The sequence below is a fragment of the Neomonachus schauinslandi genome, chromosome 15 (assembly GCF_002201575.2).
Source record: "Neomonachus schauinslandi chromosome 15, ASM220157v2, whole genome shotgun sequence".
NCBI lineage: Eukaryota > Metazoa > Chordata > Mammalia > Carnivora > Phocidae > Neomonachus > Neomonachus schauinslandi.
In genome coordinates this window covers 44,656,651-44,682,963 of record NC_058417.1, presented here as the reverse complement: position 1 = coordinate 44,682,963, position 26,313 = coordinate 44,656,651, and the positions used below count along the sequence as shown (strand labels likewise).

The 26,313-nt window shown below is 36.0% G+C and overlaps 1 protein-coding gene across 2 annotated transcripts in view; it reads right to left on the bottom strand.

Annotated features, from left to right (window-relative positions):
* Window positions 1-26,313, bottom strand: part of TANC2 (tetratricopeptide repeat, ankyrin repeat and coiled-coil containing 2) — a 297,008-nt gene that overhangs the window by 134,474 nt on the left and 136,221 nt on the right. For both annotated transcript variants that reach the window (XM_044921763.1, XM_021678492.2), the window contains 2 exons: window positions 12,253-12,401; window positions 6,703-6,889 (listed from right to left, as the gene is read on the bottom strand). In XM_044921763.1, coding sequence (XP_044777698.1) covers window positions 6,703-6,889; window positions 12,253-12,401 — 336 coding nt within the window. The remainder of the gene's footprint in view (window positions 1-6,702; window positions 6,890-12,252; window positions 12,402-26,313) is intronic.

The window sequence follows — 26,313 nt, the reverse complement described above, 5'->3', positions numbered from 1 at the left end:
TTGAGGTACAATTTACATACTATAAAATGTACCCACGGTAAATGTACAATTCAATGATTTTTAGCAAATTTATAGATCAGTGCAATCATCACTACGATTTAGTTTTAGAATGTTTCCATAACCCCTAGAAGTTCCTTTGTGCCTGTTTGCAATTAATTTCTGTTCCCCTCCCAGTACCAGGCAACTACTGATTAGCTTTCTGTCTCTATAAATATGCCTTTTCTGGAATTTTATACAAACTGAATCATACAATATATAGTCCTTATGTTTGAGGTCAATTCATTCTGTAGCATTTATTAATAACTTCGTTCTCTTTATTGCCGAAATAGTATTCCATTGTATGGATAGTCCACATTTTGTACATCCATTTACCAAGTGATGGATATTTGGATTCTTCCCAGTTTTTGGCTATTATGAATAATGCTTCTTTCTGAGACATGTTTTCATTTCTCTTGGATCTATTCCAAAGAGTGGAATTGCTAGACTGTATGGTAAGTTTATGCTTACTTCATAAAATAATACATGAAGGTTCTAGTTTTTCTACATCTTTGCCAATACTTGGTACTTTTTTTGGTAACAGCCATTCTAGTAGGTGAGCAATAGTGTCCCATTGTGGTTTTAATTTGCACTTCTCTAATGACTGATTATAATGAGCATTTTTTTCTGTGCTTATTATTCATGTATCCTGTTTGGTGAAATGTCTATCCAATGTCTTTTGTACATTTTAAAATTGGATTGTTTGCAAACAAAAAGCAGAATCAGACCTATAAATACAGAGAACAAATTGATGGTTGCCAGAGAGAAGGGGTGGGGGATGGGAAAAGTGGGAGAAGGGGAGCAGGAGATACAGGCTTCCAGTTACGGATTGAGTAAGTCACGGGGATGAAAGGCACAGCTTAGGAAATAATAGTCAATGATATTGTAATAGCGTCGTGTGGTGGCAGATGGTTGCTGCACTTGAGGTGAGCACAGTATAAGGTATACAGGTGTGGGATCACTACACTGTTCACCTGAAACTAATGTGACACTGTGTGTCAGCTATACTAAAAATTTTTAAAAATATATATATATGAAAATGGGGCATCTGGGTGGCTCAGTTGTTAAGCGTCTGCCTTCGGCTCAGGTCATGATCCTCAGGGTCCTGGGATCAAGCCCCGCATCAGGCTCCCTGCTCTGCGGGGAACCTACTTCTCCCTCTCCCACTCCCCCTGTTTGTGTTCCCTCTCTTGCTGTCTCTCTCTGTCAAATAAATAAAATCTTTAAATATCTATCTATAAAATAAAATTGGTTTGTCCGTCTTCTATAATATTTTAAAACTACTAGGACTAATTTTTTTTTCTTGACTCATTACTCTACTTTTGTTGGTAGAGACTAAATTTTTAATGCCATACAATAGTTCTAGGTCATCTATCCTGAGACAGAATTATTTTAGAACTATGCAGTCTTCTGTAATAATTAGGACCAGGAGTTTTGAAGTCATACAGACCTGAACTTGAATCTCAACTTTGCCTCTTACTGACTATATGACCTGAGACCAATTATTTTTGAATTTTGGTTTTCTAATTCTAAGAAAGATTATTACACTATTATGTAAGTTATTTTACAAACACTGTATAGTGTATACACTATTATATAAGAGTTATTTTACAACCAGACTGGGCCATTCCCATGCTTATTTCTGGGGTTGCCTGGAAGTCTAGTACTGATTCTTAGCCAAGATAACTAATGATTTATAATTTGCTCTTTAAAGTTTTAAACTCCTCCTGCAGCACCCAAAACTAGTTGTTTATTGACACCTTACATCTGGAGGACTTAGTTAGACAAACCGACTTGGCTATGGGACCAGAGTGGCATAAAAATCTTCACTGTAAACTTTTGCGGAGCTCTCCTGAAATCAAGATTCCTCATACAAATCTTGGTCATTTATATTCTGGAGACAGAGCACATCCTATTTAAGAAAGAACTTGGAGAGCTGCACTTGAAGAGTCTAGGGTCCTCTGCTTGTTTGCATTCTCTTTTATCTGCTATGCTGTATCTTTATTAAAAGATTTTGTAAGCATTCTCTATCGAGTCTTATGCATCATTTCAATGACATGATCCTGTGAAATCTTTACAACTATTTTCTTATAAGATCATTATAAAGATTAAATAGTGGTACTTGGCTCAATGTTTGTACTCAATAAATGCTGGTTATTATTATTATATTAGTTAGATCAATATGCAAGAGAAATGCTTTGTTAGGTCTCCTCGAGCAGTGTCCAGACTTAACAAACATACCACATTATAGCTATTGAAATTTTACTTAGTGCTAAGTAATTAGAGAGGTGGGAAGGATGATGGAGTCACCAGAACAATAAATGGAAAAACTCAGTAATAAAAATAAACCTGCACTTTCCTGAAAACAGGTTGAGGAAAACATGAAAAAATAATTCAAATTATCTAATGTTCAGTTTATGACCCAGAGGGGTAGCTTTTTTATTTTAATTTTTTTGAGTATAATTGACATGCAATATTACATTAGTTTCAGGGATACAACATAGTGACTCAACATCTCTATAGGTTATGCTATGCTCACTACCAAGTGTAGCTACCGTCTGTTACCATATAATGCTATTACAATATCATTGACTATATTCCCTATGCTGTGCCTTTTATCCCCACAACTTATTCACTCCATAACAGGAAGACTGTATCTCCCATTCCCCTTTACCGATATTGCTCATCCCCGTGACCCCTTCCCTCTGGGAGGTGTGACTTTTAAAATGTGACAATTTGAATCAAAGAATATACAACATCCTACTGGACTATAGTCATACAGACCTGAACTTGAATCTCAGCTTTGCCTCTTACTGTCTTTGTGACCTGAGACTAATTATTTTTGAATCTCAGTTTTCTAATTCTAAGGAAGATTATTACACTATTATATAAGACAGAATTATTTTACAACTAGACTGGGCCAGCCCTATGCTTATTTCTGGGGCTGCCAGTCTAATACTGGTTCTTTTTACTTACTAATGTGAAACATTAGGAAAACATAATCACAAACAATGGGCACAGTCAGATACTCCATCTTTGTAGGTGCTAAGTGATATAAGGCTATAGGATAGAAGACCAAATTTGGCAATAAAACCAGGACTTAAAAACATTCTGATATTTGATTAAAAGAAATAATTCAAGAATTATACCATTCTGGAAAGAACCGTGACCTCCAGATAAACAAGAGGAGAAACAAAATGGACCCATGCTTAAATTCATTCTGCTATATAACCATACCAAAAAGGACCATTATTAAAACTTAATATGAAAAAGGAATAGGATAGATAAATGATATCTATCTCATGGAGGTTACAACTATCAAGATTTTTGCTTGAAGCTATAGATAGATAGATAGATAGATATAGATATAGATATAGCTGATAGGAGATTATATGTCATTAGTGGTATTATCTATTAGGCACATACATAAGACTGTTACACTACTAGAGTTATACCAATAAAATTTAAAAAGAGAGTCACAGATATAAAATTACCATACAAATACCTGACAACGGTGTTGGTGACATTTCACCACCTGTTTAAGAAGAGTTATGAATTTGGGGAGGGAAGCTATGATTGGAGCAGAGAATGCTTTCTGTGGTAGAAATTAACTCACATCAGGGGTGAACCCAGACTACACAGAATCAAATAAGTCACAGTTATTTAAAATCTTTTAGAACCCTAGAGAGGAACTTTTTACATTCAGAATACTTAAAAAATTTTTCAGAAAGTCTGCATTTCTAGTATTTCGAATCTTATAACTAGGATTCTACACATTTTGGCAAACTATACGAGTGATACAGTCAGACACACAAATGACTAAAATTCTGATAGTTGTAAGTGGAAAATGCAGTGCATGACAAGGGATCACACTGAACTGACCTATAAAGGAATTTAAAATGCATAAATTAAAACATTTAATAACTTTTGTGCATTTTGCTAATAGGGCAGGATTTAAATACAGAGCACTAATAAACTAATAAACTGCTAATAAGAAATTAACAGTTGAATGGTAGAAAGCAGGTTTAAAAAGTAATTATTATACCACACATTAAATGCCATGACATCTATATGCTCAGGTGTTACTGGGAACATGGAGTAAGAATATATATTGGATAGGAGTGGGAGCGGAAAATTGAAGGGAGGTGGTGGTAGCGGCAGTGACAGAATACTTAACAAAGTCTTAAAAAATCCATAGGAGTCATTCATATGTAAGAGAGAGATTACAGGCAGAATGCTCAATACGAGCAAATGCACAGAGAGGAAAAAACTGGAATGCATCAGGGTAACAATAATTAAGTCTAATGCGGCTAGAACAATACATACAGGGCTAGAAATAGTGGGACAGAAGGCTGGAGAAATTGGCCATCGTCAGATCAGGAGGGCCTGGGCTTTATTTTACAGGTAAATGGGAGTCAAAGGAGTGATGTGATCAGATTCGATTTTCAGGTAGTTCACTATCTACCTTCTAGGTAACGGAATCAAAGGAGTAATTGGTTTTCAGTTAATTCATTTTGGTGGTTGTGTGAAAAACAGACCTGGAAAGGACAAGATGAAAAGCAGAAATAACAGTTACATTTGTATTAATCTAAGTCTAAGATAATGAGGACTGCCAAGGCAATACTAAGAAAGACGAAAATAAAACCCAGGGATGAGAAATTTGGGTAGGGGGAAGGAAGGACTCCTCTCAGCTCTCTAGCTCAGGTTCCTGTGTAGGTAGTGAGTATTTTGGACAACTTTATACCAGTAAATTTGAAAAAGATAAAAACCATAATGAAGGAAAACAGATTCAAAAAGAAAGAGAAACATAGAAAGTCCTATAGTATTAAATACAATGAAGCAGTAGTTAGGGGCGCCTGGGTGGCTCAGTCAGTTGAGTGTCCAAGTCTTGGTTTCAACTCAGGTCATGATCTCAGGGTCGTGGGATCAAGCCCTGAGCCAGGCTCCGTGCTCAGTGGGGAGTCTGCCTGGGGTTCTCTCTCTCTCTCTCTCTCCTTCTGCCCCTTACCCACTCATTCCTTCTCTCTCTCAAAAATAAAATAAATAAATCTTAAAAAAAAAAAAAAGTAGTAGTTAAAAAAATCTTCATGACTATCAGGTCCAGATTATTTTAACCGCAAGTCCTACTAAAGGAGAACTTTGTTCTCCTTTTTCAAGATTGTTTTAGCTACTCAGGGTCCTCTGAGATTCCACATGAATTTTAGGATGGGTTTTTCTATGTCTGCAAAGAACTTTGTTGGGATTATGATAGTAATTTCACTGAATCTGTAGACTGCTTTGAGAAATATTATCACTTTAACAATATTAAGTCTTCCAATCCATGAACACAGAATATATCTTCATTTAAATCTTTTAAAATTTCTTAAGCAATATTTTGTGTCTAGTGTACTTGTCTTAGTGTACTGTTTAGTGTACAAGTTTCTTACCTTGGTTAAATTTATTCCTAAGTATTTTATTCTTTTTGATGTTATTATAATGGAATTATTTTCTTAATTTTCTTTTTGAATTGTTCATGGTTAGCATGTAGAAATGCAACTGGTTTTTGTGTGTTCATTTTGTATCCTGCAACTTTGCTATAAAAATATTCTTTTCATCAGGGCACCTGGGTGGCTCCGTGGGTTGGGCATCTGCCTCTGGTTCAGGTCATGATCTCAGGGTCTTGGGATTAAGTCCCACGGCAGGTTCCCTGCTCAGCGGGGAGTCTGCTTACCCCTCTCCCCCCACCCCTCCTCCCCACTTGTGCTCACCTGTGCGTTCTTTCTCTCTCTCTCAGATAAATAAAATCTTTAAAAACTATTCTTTTCATTTATTTACTACTTATTTTAAATGAATACATTCACATGTTGATATACACGCACTTAAGTAGTAGAGATATATTTAGTTGCCATGGCATTAATCTCTGCTATACCATCTAAATAAATAAGTATTTTTATTTGATAACTTTTAGAAGGAAGCCAAATGAGGAAGAAATATTTTCTTTACGCCTGGCCTTTTCAGCTTTTGTCATTTGTTGACCAACCTCTCCTCATCCCTTTGCTGAACCTTTTATCTTCTTTGGCCTTGCTCCAATTCTTCTATTTGTCTGACTACTCCTGTCCACTGGCTCATTCTCCCACCTCTAATTTCCTGCTCAATTTGAACATGCCCTAAGATTCTGTGCTCATTCCTGTTTTCTTCTCTGTGCACTCCCTTTCTTCAGATTCCTCATTTCCCAAAACTTCACTCATTTCCATTTGACTGACTCCCCTTAATAAGTATACAATAAGCAATACATATATGAAGAAGAACCTCCATCAAACTCTACTAGTTCAGTGAGGAATGAACATTTTCTGAACCACTTCTGTTGGCAGATAGATGAATTTACAGGGAGAAGTAGACAAAACTTTTTCTATCCACCCCTTCTTTTGTCAGGTAATATCTTTAAAGGAGTGGTTAAGCAGGGAGGGATAGCTTTCATTTTGTTTACCTTTATTTCTCTCTCCAGCATCATTAAAAAGAAAAGGACACATTCTATATATCTCTCTCTCAACAATTCAAACACAGAATTTTGGAAAATATGTAATTATTTTAAAAAGAAAAAACTCAAACACAGATTTTTTGAAAATATGTAATTATTTTAAAAAGAAAAAAAACCCTGCAAAAAGATTAATGTAAAAATCAACTCACCAATAATGCCGCTATCTCTGCTTTCAAGGGTAGAGGTTGGGCTAGTAACAGCCCCATAGCTGCAATCCTTGGCAGTTGCACTTGAACTGACTGGCGGGAGGGTGGAGCAGGGGCTGCTGGCTGGTGGGGAGGCAGTACTACTAGTCAAGGTGGAACAGGGACTTATCCGCTGCGTGATTGCTGAGGTCTGAAAAATTGGAATGAAAAACAAGATAAACTGACTGCTGTTAAAGTAAAATGTATCTTATGGCAAAACATATGCTTTGATGAGAAAAAGGACAAAATCTACATACATAGCTTTTACATCTACTAGGTACTAGTTGTTTTTTGCCTTCTAGGATAAGAGATTCTGCATCATACAATTAAGGTGCAACCTGATAAATTTAACATAAGCAGAGACTGTGGCCAGTTTTTCCACCTAAGAAATTTCTAGTGACAAATATTCTTTATCACTGCCATGAATTCATAGAAGGATTTTTAATTAACTACAAGTTGTCCTTGCTTTTTCCTATCAATAAAGCTATTCTGAAGGCTTAGAACTTAGTCTTGTTAATACTTTTCTTCGGATTGGGGGAAAAAAAAATCTGCAGCCAAGGAGAAATAAGAATAAGGCTCTTAATGCAAATAAGCATTTTTTTCGATACATAGGTGGCTGCCCTGAGACAGTAAATGAATGCAGAGAAAATGCCTTATCCTAAAAGTCTACCTAAAAAATAGATCAAAAACAATGTTCATTTAAAGCAAAACTTAATAATTTCTCTGTAGAAACTGATTATAGGCTGAGATTGCTTTGTATCTTGAATGATTCTTATATCTGAGGTCACCTCAGTTTAAAGTTTTTGACGGGAAGGAATGAATAATCACCAAAAAGATTGGTGGCAATATATCCTGGCTTACCTAGTTTAATGAAAATCCACTTTTCTTTAGCTCTTTCTACCCAAATAAATTGTGAAAATAATGAATAAAAGTATATATTTTTTCAAACACTAAAAAAATTTTATCCTTTTAAAAAAATAGTAAGTGATCAGTGACAAAATTACTTGAAGGAAACTAATGATATAATGGCTATTAAAGAGGGCACGTTCTGCATGGAGCACTGGGTGTTATGCACAAACAATGAATCATGGAACACTACATCAAAAACTAATGATGTATTGTATGGTGATTAACATAACAATAAATAAATGAATGAAGAAAGAAAGAAAGAAAGAAAGAAAGAAAGAAAGAAAGAAAGAAAGAAAAAGAAAGAAAGAAAGAAACCTTTCAACTTCTTTACCTATAGATCACTATTCACATTCTCTCCACTAAAATTGAAGATTTACATTTAACAACTTGACTGGAAAATGTGTTAATCACTAAATATGAGAAAATTAAGGCTCTTTTACTCACCCTAAAATAAGTTTCAGATACACTCCCTTGTATTTAATCACATGTGTTGAATCCAGGTTTTGATTTTAATTTAAATGCTATAACTAGGTCATAAAGGCTATATTCAACTTAAAGCACAAGTGACACTCTCAGAACCTTGCAATGAAGCAAATCGTTTCAACTGTATTAATAATATTAGGAACTGATTTTTGTTAGTCATACCATAAGCCCTCTGATCTATGCCATTTCTCTTCTACCTATATTTTTTCTCCAGAGGAGGGGGGGGTTTCAATTTCTTTGTAATCTCCTCTATTTTTATAAAATGATGCTGGCTTACCAAAGCAATGAGTTTTAACTGGGCATGTAGTAGAATCACCTATGGAATGTAAAAAAGCAAGCTCCCCAATGAAATTGACAGATACAGAGCCCCACACCCCAGACTTACTAAATCAGAATCCTCCCTAGTTAGAATCTAACATGGCAATTTTTAACCTCCTCACTCTCAGTTTAAAAAAATATGTGGGTAGATGAAATGAACTATACTAGGGTTTGTTTTTTTTTTTTTTACATTAAATATATCTATAGTCATTCCATATTGAAAAAGTTCCATTTTAGTATGAATCTGAATCTATTACTTCCATAGCAACTCATTTCCATTTTTAGACAAGATTCTCAGTCTGTTCTTTGAGAAAGGAAACTGTATTATATACATAATACAGCCAATGTGGAGGTTAAGCCCAAAAGACACTATTCTTACTACAAGTTGTCTTCTACAAAATAAAGCTTATATCACAGAATGTATGCTTTAAAAGCTTTAACTGTAAAAGCAAAGCTTAAAGATCAAGCCGTTTAGAAAGTAGAAATTTGCTCATGGCTTATGAATTAAAAAGCAGGCCTCCTCTTTATTTAAGGAAGCTAGTTAATGAGATACAGAAATCTCTTCTAGGCACCAAAAGACAACATTAACCATTCTCCATGCTTTAAGCTAAAATGGACCTCTAATTAAACCACTCCGCTTATAAAATCTTTCGGTGGTTTTTCCATTGTGTTCTCTGGAAGGATCCCAAAGGATCCTTCTTAAAGGTCTCTTAAAGGTTCTACAATTATACAAGGTAAGAACCTGATGATGGAATTCCTAAAGTATATCCTACCACTCCAGAAATTACTGAGTGAAGAAAATATAGTGGTTGGTTGAATATCACTTTCAGTACTTCATCTTTTGTAGAAAAAAGATACATGCTGACTTGCCTGTGCTGGATTCTGTCCTTTCTAGTATAATTCTGAGGATGCTATTACCCTCAGGCCTTCCTAAACAAAGCAATCTATCTTTGTTAGCATGCTGTTTAGCTCAGAAGAAAGTCACCAAATGAACATGACCTCCTAATTCTGAATAACCTTCCTAAGACTAGGAATTCCAATGATCAATTTAGTCACTTCCTTCTGTGGTTCCAAGATAGTTTCATGATATATTACATTCCCAGAAGGCAATCATTAATAATATCTTACATTTGTTCAATGCTTTACAGTTTAAAAAAATTTAATATTATTTCATTTACTCCTTTTCAACCAAGTATAAGGCAAAATGAATATTATTTCCCCCATAGAGATGTGAATAAGAAACTGCCCTAAAGAATGAAAGCTATCAAATAATTGCCCCAAATCACAGTTCTTGCAATATATTTATATACTAATTATACTGCATAGTATTTTACACCTTTTATTTATATGGCATTTTACAGCTTACAAAGTAATTTCATATTCGTGATTTACCTTGATCCTCACAACAATCCTGTCAGGTGTTATTATTTCATATTACACTGAAACACTATGGTGCAGCTGTTAAGAACAGAGGTTGTAAAAGCAGACTGTCTGGATTTGAATACTATTCCATCACTTTGTGGCACTGTGTTTCCACTTTTTTATCTGAAATCTGGAGTATCAATGGACCCTACCACACTGGGGTATAAGGAAGCTTAAGCAAAATAGTACAGATAAAACAATTAGTACAATGATTAGCATGTAGGAAGCATTTCATAAATGTCAGATGTTATTACCTATGAAAAACCTAAAGCTCAGAGAGGTTAAGTGAATGTCCTAATTTACAAAGTCATAGGTGGTAGAGTTGGAAGTAGGGCACAGATTTTCTACTTCCTGGTTCAGGGACTTTTCTTTTTTTTAATTGAAGTAGTTTAAGTTATACTCTGCTCACCACAAATGTAAGTGACTTTTCTATTATTAGAAACAACAGGATCCTTGGCAAATACTCATTATGTTCCTTGGTCATCACTAGAATAGTCACATTTTAACTTTACATGAATATCAAGGCTATTTATTCATTCAGTAAATATCTACTGAGCACCTACCAATGCTAGACCCTATTCTAGATGCAGAGGATACAGCAGTAACGAGAACAGGCAAAAGTTCCAGGCCTTACAGTCCAGTAACCATTGCAGTAGCCCGGGCAAGAGAGGACAGTGACATGGACTCAGGTGTAGCAGTGGAAGTAAAGAGAAGGGAGCAGATTGACAATATATTTTGCAGACAAAGCCTATATGATTTGCTGAAAGAGTGAATGCGTAATCTGACAGAGAAAACTCAAGAATGGCTCCAACGCTTTTGTCCGAAGCAGGAAGGTGATACAAACTGCTCTGAGAGAAAACACTGCAGAAGGAACAGGTTCTGGGAAAAAAATGTAAGGCTTCAGTTTTCGACATGTTAGGTTTGAGCTGCATCTTGGACACACAGGTAGAAAAGGGAGTAGCTGGAAATATACTGGAGAGTTCAGGGGAAAGGCAGGGCCAGAGGCAATTCAGGAGATAAAGAGTATTAAAAAAAAAAAAAGAATGGAGGAGTTTCAATATGATTAGAATCTCCAGGCATCTGAATTTTATAAAAACTGCCCAAGTGATTATAATGTGCAGCCAGCAAAACCAATGACTGAGGGAATGAGGACGTAGAGAAGTCTCAGGAGAGAGCTCTAGAACACCTGAACATTATCCACATGATCTATAAATATATCCAAATAATCCTTGAAGACTCTATTATTTTATGACAAAACTAACATAGGATATAAAATCTTCACAGATATTTGTTAAGAATAGACAAGACGAATTCAAATTGTCATCTTCTAGAATAAAAGGATTCATTACAGGACATACATTTTAAAGATGAAGACCACACAAATGAATTTGAGTCTACTTCCTTTGCTACATTTAAACTAAAAAATAGCTAAAAGAAAAAAAAAATCTGTGAAAGAAAATTTTTTTCAAATTGCTGATTATTTTTAAGTTTCTGACATGAATATTTAGATAATTAATTTTTCAGATTTTCACTTTTCTAATATATATATTCAAAACTAAAAATTTTGGGGGTGCCTGGGTGGCTCAGTTGGTTTAGCGTCTGCCTTCGGCTCAGGTCATGATGCTGGGGTCCTGGGATTGAGCCCCGCATCAGGCTCCCTGCTCTGCGGGAAGCCTGCTTCCCACTCTCCCTGCTTGTGTTCCCTCTCCCACTGTGTCTCTGTCAAATAAATAAAATCTTTAAAAAAAACCCCAAAACGAAAAATTTTTGAGCACCTCTTTAAGTTTTATATACTACAAATACATACTATAAATACTGTTATATTTCGTTCTTATTTCAGTTTAAAATATTACCTAATTTCTTGTGATTTCTTTTTTGACTGAAAGGCTATTTAGAAGTATATTAATAGCCAAACATTCGAGGGATTTTCTAAATTATCTTGTAGCTAACATTTTCAAGGTTATCATTTTGTAATTGATTAATTCTACTACGATCACAGTAATTGTAATCCGAAATTTACTGAGACCTGGTCAGCATATTGTCAATTTGGTAAATAATCCACATGTACCTGAAAACGATGTATATTCTATAATTTCTGGGTGCAGTGCCCATATAAATGTCAATTCTGTTTCTTGGCTTATGCACTTATTTACTTCCTCATTCATTCCGTAAATGAATCAAAACTTTAAACCTAAGAATGAAACTAAAAGGTGTTTCATAAACTAAAGAAATACAGTGATGATGGAAAATTAAGCTATATCTTCAGGCCTCAAAAGTTATTCAACAATTGGGATATGCACATACATACACCCTGCAACATTTTTCCTGGTATAATATAGGCTGATTTATTCCACGTTTCACAGGTGACAGCAAGCAGTTTACCTGATTTTCATCCTGTACTTCCATGTTGTATTGGTCACCTGGCTGAACTTCCGTCACTTTCTCTCCAAGGAGGAAACCCAGACGAGTCATGAGTGTGTTTGCTGCTTCATCTACAGATGGAGGGGGACCAAGTTCCTGTTCAGCATCACCTGTAACAGGCAGACATTGAAACACATGAATCTTTCAAAATAAAATGGCCTTGTCCTGCAACTATTCTTACATTCCCTTCATTTTTGTTCTAAATCCAAAATTACCAGGTCCCTGCCTAGAAGCTGATTTTCCCACCTTTGTATATTATAATTGATATATCGTTTACTCGGATTATCCTCAACGTATCTACTTGAAACCTGGGTTTGAGAGAATGTTTGTAATTTACTGAATAGAAGATGTTTCCTATTTCTTTGGCAGTTAGGTTTCCAATTCAGTCCTAGTCTTGGGACGTGGCTCCTGCCACAATCCCCACCTTCATTCAGGTTCTTTTATCTTTTTCTTTTCTCTTATAGCTTGTGTAAATATTCTTTTTTCAAAAGATTAAAAAAAATTTTTTTTTAAAGATTTTATTTATTTATTTGACAGAGAGAGACACAGTGAGAGAAGGAACACAAGCAGGGGGAGTGGGAGAGCGAGAAGCAGGCTTCCTGCTGAGCAGGGAGCCCGATGTGGGACTCGATCCCAGGACCCTAGGATCATGACCTGAGCCGAAGGCAGACGCTTAACGACTGAGCTGAGCCACCCAGGCGCCCTTAAAATTTTTTTTAAAGATTTTATTTATTTATTTGACAGGGGGAGACACAGCAAGAGAGGGAACACAAGCAGGGGGAGAGGGAGAGGGAGAGGCAGGCTTCCCACTGAGCAGGGAGCCCGATGCAGGGTTCAATCCCAGGACCCTGGGATCATGACCTGAGCCAAAGGCAGAGATTAACGACTGAGCCACCCAGGCGCCCCTCTTTTTTCAAAAGATTTTGAAATTAGTTCTTATAAAAAAGTTTATAAAAAAGTTTCAAGAATAGTACAAAGAACATTTTTTCCCTTAACCATTTGAAAGTATAAACATGATGTCCCATCATCCCCAGTTAGTATGAGTCCTATAAACAAGGACATTCTCATAATCACAGCAACAGCACAGACCTCAGGAAACTAACATTGGCATTATTATGATCGCACCCACAGATCCCATTTAAATTTTGTCCCAGTAATGTGCTTTCTAGCAAAAGGATCCATTTCAGGGTTAGGCAGTTCATTTCATTCTCAGTTCTCTCGTATCTCTTTTAATTTGGAACAGCTCATCAGTCTTTTCTTAACTTTAATGACCTTGACACTTCTGAAGATTATAGGCCAGTTGTTTTGCACAATGTCCCTCAATTCAAATTTATCTCCTGTTACCTTATGATTTGACTTAGGTTATGCATTTTTGGCAGAACTATCACAAAAGTGATGCTGTGTTAACTTAGATCACTTTGTTATAGTAGTGTTTGCTAGATTTTGCGGCTCTAAAATTACACTTTTTCTCTTTGTAATTAATAAGTATGTTGTGGAGGGACACTGGGTCTACGTAAATACATCCTACTTCTCAACAAATTTTTAAATTAAAAAAATGTTTGCAATAAAATATATATACCAAGATTTTCCATTTTAACCATTTTTACATGTACAACTCAGTGGCATTAAGTTCATTCACAGTGTTGTATGGCCACTGCCACTGTCCATTTCCAGAAATTTTTCATCTTCCCCCAAAGAAACTCTGTACCCATTAAATAAAAACTTCCCATTCCCCCCTCTTACTAGCCCCAGCTAATCTCTATCCTATTTTCTATCTCTATGAATTTGCCTATGCTCGGTACCATATAAGTGGAACCACACAATATTTGTCTTTTTATGTCTTGCCTATCTGACTTTGCATGTTTTCAAGGGTCATCCATGTTGTAGCATGTATCAGAATTTCATTCCTTTTTATGAATAAATAATATTCCATTGTATGTATATTGCCATAGTTTATTCAACTGATGCTGCAGACTTGGGGGTTGTTTCCATCTGTTGGATATTATGAATAATGATAGTATGGACACCGGTGTAAAAGTATCAGTCTGACTCCTCAATGAAATTTTGCCCACTGTCTTTTAGCATTCACTAATGTTTCTTGGTTGAACTAATTACTATCATGCCAAATAGTGATTTTTCTAAACACATCATTCTTTCTACAGCTTAGTTTCTTTTCCTTACCTATTTATCTGAACTCAGTGATTCCTGTATATTCAGTGAGTTGTAATCTGTTACTATCATTATTTATGTTGTTGTTTCAACTGTCCCAGATTTGGCCAGGTTAAGCCCTTTCAGTTTGGCTCTTGTAACCTTTTGACACACCTGTGTCATCTTCTGAGCACTTCTTTTCTTTGGGAAAGTAAGAGATGTTCCAGGCTCATCTTTTACATCCCCTGCCCTACTTGTAGAATCAGATGCTTTTCCAAGAAGCCCTGGTTCTTTTTAGTGGAGAAAGGCATTTAGAATATCAGGTATGCTCACTGCTTTTAGGATGCCACTGTCCTCCAGGTCCACTGGGACCGAGGTAGGCAGTATAATCATGCACATACATACATGTATATATACACACAACATTCACATATCCTTATATTCATTTTCATTTGTAAATCTGTATACAAACACACCCCCAAAAGTTCCTGGTGATGCTCTAATTCCAATTTAGTACCTAAGGTTAATTCTAGGTTTTATTTTTCCTCAACCTTTTTTTTCCCAAAGTTGTAAACCTGTTCTCCAACAGTGAGAAATCTCTCACTATCCGTACTTAATCTGTTCCACCTTCAAATACAAATGTCTGCTGCTCACTGCCACCCTGCACACAAACGCTCTACTCCCCCTGCTTGGGGTCCTACACCATGCCACATGGGCCCAACTAGCACTTCCCCCACAGTCAGGGTCATTTTTTATTTTTTATTTTTTAAAGAGAGAGAGCGTGCGCATACGAGAGTGGGGGATAGGGACAGAGGGAGAGAGAATCTCAAGCAGACTCCCCATTGAGCACAGAGACTGATGCGGGGCTCAATCCCACGACCCATGAGATCATGACCTGAGCTGAAATCAGAGTCAGATGCTTAACCAACTGAGCCACCTAGGTGCCCCCAGGGTAATTTTTTAAAAACTAATATATAATTCACATACCATAAACTCTATCCTCTTGAAGTGTATAATTCAGTGGCTTTTAGTCTATTCATAAGGTTATGCAACACCATGACTTTCTAATACCAGAATATTTTAATCACTCCAAAAAGAAACCCCATTAAAGTTCATTTTTGCGCTGAAATTTAGACCCCCCCCCCCCAATTTCTGATCGTTGGTATTCATTTTAATCCTCTGTCTCCAGACTGCTACATTCTTTTCATACAATTTGCTTTTTAGGTTCTTTTTCTATTTAGGCTATTTTTCAGTGGTCACCAACTTTAGGAATTATTCTTTTTCAAATTCACTGAGGGATGCTAAACAAAGTCAGTATTAGGTTTTTCCTTGGACTCACCATCAAGATAAATTTCTTTCCAAATAGAGAATTTATAATTGCTTCTTAGCCTTTGGCTAAGATCAAGTGCAAAGAGAGAACAAAAAGGAGTCAGGGAACGTAGTATGATCTACTCTAAATGTAATGTAGAAATAATTTATTTAAATTGCCTATTTATAGTAACTTGATTCATGGTCAACATTTTTTCAGATTTTGTTTTCATTCAGATACATTTAGTCTAACTTTATAAAAATCCACAGTGGCACAGATCCTACAGGACATTACAAAAATCTTTTTTTTGGAGAGAGACATGTCCTGTCAACGCAGTAAGCATTAGCTATAATATCATATGGTTTGATGTCAAAATATAATACCTTCTTAATTTTTTAGGATATTCAGTCTTAAACATTAAACCACTCCATGATGGCAAGAAAGTGTGATTTACATTGTTATTATTCAGTTTACATTTACATTTATATTATCTACTAAAGCTATAACCTAGGGGTCAGAGGAAGGGACTATATGTGTATTTTTGTATACTATTATTGAACTCAAGTGTCCCATCTGTGGAAAATCTATATAGAACTTTCATTGAATTTATGTCAGAGTAGAAAAACAGGCTCTATTTTCTCTTCCCTATGTCCTCTCCGAGAGTCAACAAAAATAGATTTCTCTGCCACAGAACAGATATAATAGAATCAATAGGGTTTTTTTTTTTAAGATTTTATTTTATTTGACAGAGAGAGAGACAGCGAGAGAGGGAACACAAGCAGGGGGAGTGGGAGAGGGAGAAGTAGGCTTCCTGCCGAGCAGAGAGCCCGATGTGGGGCTCGATCCCAGGACCCTGGGATCATGACCGAAGGCAGACGCTTAACGACTGAGCCACTCAGGCGCCCCAATAGGGTTACTTTTATTCACAAATATTTTTTAAGTTTACATGGTCCTTGCTGCCCCCCCACCCCAAGAATGAAAGCTTCTTATTCCTTAATAAAAAGGTAACTGCTATATTCAAATTGATGAATTACCCTTTTCCCCTTCTATAGATTAAACTAGCTAAGGTTTTCCAAATTCTTCTTAGCATAGATTCCTGACCTCTAGATATTCTGGGGCTCCATCTCATTTTCTTCTAGGAGGCTATTCTGATAATTATCAAGTATTTTCTATGTACTAGGTACTATGAGGATTTATATAACGTGGAGGAGGTACAGTCATTGACTTTAAAAAGTTTATAATCTGTGGAAAATAAGACATTAGATTATACGATTCATTTATTTAACATATGGTGCTTACTATGTACAAGTCATTGAACACTTTACAAAAATTAACTTACTTAGTCTTTATAACAACTTTATGAAATAGGTATCATTACACTCATTTTACAGATGAGAAAACTTAGGCACAAGCAATAAATGGTAGAGCCAGGTTTAGAACCCAGGCTCCCTGCCTCCAGAATCAATGCTCCCAACTAGTATGTTACACGGCTCCCTCACTGGAAAGTAGTGTTATAAATAGTGAGAATGTCTAAATAAGAGACAACTTATTAACAGGCATATTGCTTATATGCGATATTGTGATATAATGAGAAATACATATCTGGTCCTTGTTCCCAGTTGTTGGGACAGGGTTCCTAAACTCTTAGAATTTCCTGAGTGACTGGTGAGAGAAGCATCTTTTGTTTTTCATAAGCCCTTCTGAAGTGGCTCTTAGTGGGCCACTAAACAACTGTGGGATGGAGGCTAGTTACCAGAGAACCAACCATGTTATTATAAGGTTGGAACTTTCACGCCCACTCCCCAACCTACAGGGAGGGGAAAAGGGGCTGAAGTTGAGTTAATCAGCCATGGTCAGTGATTAACCAATCATGCCTACATAGTGGAACTTCCATGAAAATACTTAACAATAAGGTTTGGAGAGTTTCTAGGTTGATGAACACATCCACATACTGGGAGGATGGTGTACCTAAACCCCACAAGGACCGAAGCTCCTGTGCTCAGGACTTTTGTGGACCACCCCTCATGTACCTCTTCATCTGACTGTTCATTTGTATCATTAAAGATATCCCTTATGAGGGGGTGCCTGGGTGGCTCAGTTGGTAAAGCATCTGACTATTGATCTCAGCTCAGGTCTTGATCTCAGGGTCATGAGTTCAAGCCCTGTGTTGGGCATGGAGCTTACTTAAAAAAAAAAAAAAAGATATCCCACATGAAAAACTGGTAATACTCAAGTGTTTTCCTGGGTTCTGTGAGCCATTTTGTGATTTTGAGACTACCATACAGAAGGAATTATACTTGAGATTGGCTTTTAAAAAATCCAGCATAATGCTTTTAAGATCCATTCAAATTGTTGCCTGTTTCAATAGTTTGTTCCTTTTTCTTTTTTTTCTGAGTAGTAGTAATACATTGCACTGATGTACCACATTTTGTTTAACCATTCACCCACTGAATGACATTTGGGTTGTTTTCAGTTTCTGGATATTCTGAATAAAGCTACTACAAACATTCATGTATAAGGTTTTGAGTGAACATAAGCTCTAGTAGATAGAGACCAGGAATTCTGCTAAACATACTACATTGTACAAGAGTGTTCCCCATAACGAAGATTCTCTAGCCTCAACAGTCAACAGTACTGAGGCTGAGAAACCCTGAAACACCTTACCCTTTAAAATTTGTCAAACTGGAACACTACATCAAGAACTAATGATGTAATGTATGGTGATTAACATAATAAAATAAAAAAACAAATTTGTCAAACTGGATGTACTCTCAACACAGAGTGTCCAATCTGTTATTTCTTTTTCTTTTTTTTTTTTTTGAGAGAGAGAGAGCACGTAAGAGTTGAGGGGGGAGGGAGGGAGAGAGAGAGAGAGAAAAAAAGAGAGAGAGAGGGAGAGAGCATGAGCAGGGGGAGAGGCAGAAGGAGAAGCAGACTCCCTGCTGAGCAGGGAGCCCTACAGATGGAGGGCGGGATCCCAGGACCCTGGGATCATGACCCGAGCGAAGGCAGACACTCAACTGACTGAGCCACCCAGGTGCTCCCAATCTCTTACTTCTGAGGATTCCTAGAATTACGTCAGTTTCTGGCTTACAATGAAGTTTTAGTTTGTTTCCTTCCTGAGTGTGGGATTTGTTTTCTGCACTACTAGATTCTAATCTTTTCAGTCTTCAACACATCTTGTTCTTACACAGGACTTACTGGGGATGCATTGTGTATGTCAAGGGTAGGGAAATATATCAAGAACAGAACAACTTAAAAATATATCTCAGATGATAACACAGATGATCTTTTATTAATTATAACAACAGCTAGCACATATGAAGATTAACTAGATGCCAGGTACTGTTTCTAAGTATTGTATAATACATACTAACTCATTTAATTATCCTATCTGCCTTACGAGGGTAGGTACTCTTTTTTTTTTTTTTTTTTTTTCTCCTTGGTGTGCAGATGGCCTCCTTCTCCCTGTGTCCTCACATGCTCTCCCCTCTGTGTCGAGGGTAGGTACTCTTATCCCTGTTTTACAAATAGGAAGGGGAAGCATAGAAAGAATAAGTAACTTACCCAAATTCATATGGCTAGCGAGTGGCTGTCCAGGCAATCTGGATCTAGAACTCAAGCTCTTAACCCCAGGTTATACTGTCATCCTTGATTCCAGTCTCTTACCATGTTGCTGGCATCACTTCCTACCACCCCTCTACCCAGGGTACCTGCTCTCATAACTCTCAAAATTCCTCTTAAATCCTCATACCAAATATTTGCGGTTAAAATTCCTCTTGGGGCGCCTGGGTGGCTCCGTTAATAGTGATGAATTTGGAATATGATCAACAAAATTAGATGATCACTGTAAGACTATTTTACACAAAATAAATCATACAAATTTCATACATTTTTCTGCTTATTAAAGCTATTTAAATTTTAAGCTCTTATTTTATTTTGGCTATTTGGGGGGAGCGTATTTATGCGTTAGGCTTTGCTCCCAGAACACTGAATAAAGAATACGGCACCATGAGAAATAAAAGATTATAAAATTTACACAGAAATGGAAAGGTTCAGGAATAGTAAAGAAACTTTGAAGAAGAATGACTTCTATTACTTAATATCAAGATTTAATATAATGCTAAAGCACTTAAGACAGAGTATGACTGACACAAGCACAGATAAAAAGACCAATGGAACAGAATAAAGAATTGAGAAGCATATCTGTACATATATAATTCACCTTATTTAGGACAAGGGTGAGCCACTGCCATGTTTTAGTAACAGGAGGGTATTGTCAATAACTGATGATGGATCAATATGATATGAATTAAAATAAAACCTGTCCCCTACATCATACTATATACAAAACTCAATTCCACATAGATTATAGACCCAAATATGAAAAGTGTTAAAACAATAAATTTTCTGAAAGATAAACTAATAGAATATCTGCATGACCTAGGACTAGGCAAAGACTTCTTAAACAGGACACAAAAGAAGACTGGTTTTTAGTGAAGTTTATTAATAAGAAAAACTTCTGTTCACCAAGGATACCACTAAGATGGCAAAAAGGCAAGCCATATGGTAGGAAAAGATATCTCCAATTCATATATCCAACAAAGGGCTTCTTTCTAGAATATATAGAGAATCCATACAAATCAATAAGAAAAATAAAGACAATCCTATCAAAAGATAAACAAAAAAATCTGTACAAGAATTTACAAGAGTATGTCCAAATGACCAACAAGCATACGAAAAGCTGTTCAACATTATTGGGCGATGGAGATGAAAATCAAAATCACAGTGAGATACCACTGCATATGTACAGTGCAGAATAGCACACAAACAAACAAACAAACAACCCTGACAATACAGGGTAAAAAAATACTTAAATACTGCTGTGTTGGTAGGAATGCAAATTGGTAGCATTAAATTTGGGGAAAATTTTAAGCTGAACATACTGAAACTCTAGTATGTCCACTGCTAGGTATATACCAAAAGGAAAAGTATACATAGGTGCATCAAAATATATGTAACAAATATTCATATAAGAATTGTTCATAACAGCCAAAATAAAAAATGTCCATCAATAGTAAATACACAATGAAATACGACAGCAATAAAAGATAATCTCACAAATATACTATTGAACAAAAGAAGAGAGATTCAAAAGAATACATACTAAGTGATTTCATTTGTACAAAGTGTGAAAATGGGGAAAGGAAATAACAGAATGGCAGGCATAATAGTGGTTATAAGGTGGATAATGATGCGGGGGGAAGCATGAGGAAAATTTCCAAAGTGCTGGTAATGTTCTATATCTTGATTTAGGTAGTGGTTAGATGGATGTGTTTGCTTCAGAGAATTTCATCAAGACTACATAATTATGATTTGTGTGCCTTTCTGTATTTATAGTTTAATTTTTAAAAATTATAGAAAGTGTATTAAGGACACACTGCGCTTGAGAATGAAACAATATTCACCGTATCTGTTTCTTCCTCCAAGAAAGAAGTCTAGAATTATGAAAAAAGAAACAATGCTACATGTAATTCAAAATTTAGTACAAAATTAAAAATTATTTGGCCACTCCTCTTGTACCAGTTAACAAATTAAAGCAGAGCAATGACATACAGATAGAGAGAAGCCAATGAATACAAAAAATATTTTATAAATAAAGGAAGTGCTGGAGACCACAGAGAAAGAAAACAAACTTGTCTTGGAAGGGTGGTGGCAGGAAAATGAGGGAAGAGGGCTCTTGGAGGAGGTTATACTCAAAATTCTTATAATGGATGAGGTTGGTTTTGTAACAGTAGAGGTAGGGAAAAAGAGCTGAGGGAATGATTTTCAGATTCAAATTCCATATGATTTACCAGTTCAACACAAACATAAAGCTCTAAGTTCAAGACGGATTAAATGCAGCATAATTTAATGTTGTTCTAAAAGAGTCTTTTAAATTTATTTCTAGAATATTGATATTGATAGTAGTACTAGTAGTAATAACAACAATAACTAATACTTATTGGGCTATTAGTGCCTCGTACTTTTCTAAGTGCTTTACATGTATTAAATCACTTAATCTTCACAATGTTCCCTACCCTACAGATAGTAAATGGGAGGCACATGGAAATTAAGTTCTTGCTTGCCCACGGCTACAGAGTTAGGTCAGTGACAGAGCTAATACTGAAGTCCAGGCTGTCTGGCTCCTGAGCCTATGTTCTCAACCACCTCATTTTTTGCCAGGAAATATGTGATTGCTGAATACGAATTGTTTATATGGTTATTTTATTTACTTTTATCTTTTTTTGAAGAGATTTTATTTATTTATTTGACAGAGAGAGACACAGTGAGAGAGGGAACACAAGCAGGGGGAGTGGGAGAGGGAGAAGCAGACTCCCCACTGAGCAGGGAGCCCAATGCGGAACTCGATCCCAGGATCCTGGGATCATCACCTGAGCCAAAGGCAGACGCTTAACCGACTGAGCCATTCAGGAGCCCCTACTTTTATTTTTAACAGTATCCTGATGATAGACAATATAGGAAAGCATTCATTAACTCAATAAATATTTACTGAGTACTTTCTGTGTGTCCAGTACTGTGTCAAGTGTTACATACACATTTATGAAAAAGGGGCATAGCCCCTATTCTTAAGGAGGTTTATAGTCTTATAGGGGGGAAACAGAAAATCAATCAATTAAGTCATAGTAAAGTAAACTATGTGAGAAATACAATGCTGGCAAGAAATAGGATGCTGTAAAAAAGCAAGTGCTGAACATTTTGGTACTTATTTTCCTTGATGACACCAATTCTCCTTTCAGAGATGGTTTATACTTTATATTTGCAAAAAAAAAAAAGTGTCCTCTATTTAAAAGTAGCCAAACCACAGAGGGATTAGACAATGACTAAAACTGTGTCAAGAAATGAATGTCTATGGGGTGACCGGGTGATGGGTATTAAGGAGGGCATCTGTTGGGATGAACACTGGGTGTTGTATATACGCAACTAATGAATCATTGAACACTACAACAAAAACTAATGATGTACTATATGTTGGCTAACTGAACATAAAAAAAAAAAAGAAAGAAATGAATGTCTAATAGTTAATGCATCCAAACCCCTAATCTACATCCCGAACATGGCAGGCTACACAGAGTCTCAGTGTATAGACTCTCTTAATTCTCTGCATTCTCTTAGCATTTTCACATCGAGCTGTTTACATTTTCCTTTATGATCTGCTAATTATAAACCACTTGTTCTCATCTATTTCAAAACTCAGAAATTTGTACCACATTTAATCAAATAAAGAAACCCATTCTTTCTCTCTCACAGAGTTATAAAGCCTATGATTAGCTTGGCCCAAAGCAAACCTGGTTATATCTTCATTTCTTAGTTCTTAAATGATTACCTAAACTTTTTCCCTTTCTAATGAATATTGGAAAATGCGTGGCTGTTAAAATCAGGGCTGTTATTTGCCATAGTAAGCGCTGAAGCCGGCAAGGGGCTCTGACGCATCCCCCCCCCAAAACTGAGCTCCAGTATTATATAGCTCCAGTTCCTCAAGCTTACGAACCCTTTGTAGTAAATTAGTGAAAAGATATATTCTTTGTAGAGAGAAATCTATGTCATTTACATATATTTATAACATAGTTTCATTTTGCCTTCCCCTGACTTTTTGGGTTCATTTCATTCATTCAACACACACTGAATGAACATCTACTATGTATTAGTCACTACATGAAGCACTGTGGATACAACTGTAAGCATAAGGGAGAAAATGTATTAAATTGTCCAGATGGGTGTTTTTGATAATTTTAGTGTTTATTTTTTCTTGATTGGATACTTGAGAAGAAATGATTGAGGAATAATTATTTAAATAAAGCTTTCATTGGAAAAATGCCATGATGATTCACCTACAATTTAAATCTTTGTTTTCTCTAGGACAAACAGCGTATCTTCTCTGTCATTATAAAAAATGTTACTTGGTTAGGGACCAGATAAGGCATTTGTTGTATTAGAGAACTCATTGTATAGAATTTTAACTAAGAAAAACAGCATCATTGTTCTGTTAAGATACGAGAAAACAGCACCCATATTTTATGCCCTTGACTGAAATGGAAGTTTTACTTGGACATATATGAATTCTAACCAAAGTTCTTTAAGACTTATAAATAGAAAAATTACTTATATAAAACAAATAATACCTTTAGATTTTAAGGGTAGCCTTCTATTCTAGAGTAGCCAAAGATGATTTACATGGATTAATATAAGGGTAAGTCTTCAATATATACACTAGTCATTTTGTGGTAAATACAAAAATGTATTGTGTGGCTTTTGAAATTTGATGTTTTAATAAAACATTAACCAGCAGATAAGAACATTTCTTTTAAATTGGTTTGCAACAGAGCCAAGCAATAGGAAGCCAGACTGTAGGAAGCTTTGTCTCATGATCCTCTTCAAACATGAAAAGAAATTCTCTAATCATTTTGCATGATGACTCCTATTCCCTATTTAATTTTTTTTCCTGGCAACAACAGAAACATCAGTTTCATCTACTCACATTTATAACTGAACTTTTATGGCTACTGTAGAAGTTAAGATAAAAGCAGAAAACATCATAATGCTGAACTTATCTCAATGATCTATGAAATACATTTGAGATCTGTGGCTGGATAAAGTAGACATTTTCCTCTCCAAGCTAATGGTAACAGGTCAAATGAGGCCAGACGGAGCTCAGGAGCAGAAAGGCAAGTTTTTCCAACAATTCAGTATCAAGGGTCATATAACCACAATAGGCAAAACTTGCAAAATTTTGATGCAAAAATACAAATCTGAGATTTAGTTTCCAAGTCCAAATAAGAGACAACTTGCTCAAAGAGATAGGCCATGAATCAACTCTAAAAGCCTGTTTGAAAAGGGAACTTCTTTATATTTCAAGTAATCACCTGGCTAATAATACCATTTCAACTTCTTATTATATAGCTCCTAGAACTTTAAGGAGACTGGTTTATTCAAAGAGGTAGTGTTCTAAGACTGTTTTAGTGTACAGTCTGTTCCCATTTAGCTTCATGGAGAGCACAGAATGAAAAATTAAGATGGTCTTTTTATACACTTTAGAATGTGTATGCAAGCTCAAAATATAAATGCTAGAATTTTCCCCGCTGCCCCCAAAGGAAATGGTGGTGGCAGGGACCTTTCAGTAATTGGAGACCTTCTAGCTGATGACAACTAATACAAACTGGACAAAATATACCTTAAAAATCTTTTTTAAAGCATTAAAAACCTAACAAGATGGTGATAAATCAAAAGAACAGGAAGAAGATTAAAATCCAGAATGGAGATCTCGCCCAGCACCGATGGCCACTTTAACGAGGGGCATTTGTTAACAGGGAAGAAATGACTGCACAGCTGAACTGTGCTTCTGTCTATCTCATAAGGTCAGGGGAACAAAATTGGAGCCTAGGATCTGCCAAGAGTGGGAATTCTAGTAAAGTAACCTACACTTTGGGCTGAGACCCTTAACTGTACCCTGGGGGTAAAGATAAACCAAAAGTAAACCATGCCTTGCAATTCTGACTTATGTCATCTGATTAGCCTGGGAAACCACAAACTCTGAACTTGGATCAAACTGGTCCCAGGTGGCAGAAGCAAATACAAATCTTCTCTGGAGGAAAAAAAAAAAAAAATCATCATCCTATCTTCAGGTTATTTCTACAAATATTTTCAAATATTAAATCCAGCACACAAAAATAATTAGGGGTATGAAAAGACAAAAGAAATAGAAGAAATAATAAGCAAAAATAATAGTGGTAAAGGTGATGGGGTTACAGTACTATAGTTGATCTCTTAAGATAATTCTTAATATAATCCTGTAAAACTGTGGTAGAAAAGAGCTAGTGTCTATGGGATGATGATTGGTGGAGATGCAGGAAGGAGAGAGCGGTGGAAGAGCTACAAGAATGAGTCATCTGATGATCACAGCCCTGGAGATGGCAAATATTTCCCTAACACCACTAGAGGTTATTGATTGAGGAAAGTTTCCTTAGTTCTTTTCTTTTCAAAGTAACTTCACATTTCAACTGTTCAATCATGAATATTTTCTCCTGGTACAGCTAACCACAGTAGCTAATAAAGGATCTAAATCAGGAACTCTTGATCTGAGGTCCTCTGCTACCTCCTCTTTTGGAAGTCTGTGAATCCCCTGAAATCTTATGTTTTAATAGGGAGAGAATAAAGGAAATTTTCATTCTTCTATCCTCCAGTGCTTCTTTGCACCTCCTAAAAAAAATAACAACTCCCAGTAACCCAGAGCAGAGATTGCAAGCTCAAATACCTTCAGGATACAAGCAGTTTTAATATGCCTGTCATGGCTGGGTTAATGGTAGTAGGAAATGATAAAAATGTATATTGAACTGCAAAGTGTACAGACAGCAAGAGGGCATTCTAATCCTAATTTTTAAAAATGTGCTTACCAAACAGGTTTTTTATTAACCGTCTAGAAAAATCTGTCTACCATTTTAAAGTTAAATGTAAGTTTGGAGGTTAAGATGGTAGTCTAAGATGTTTTCCATAGTTCTAAGAACTCT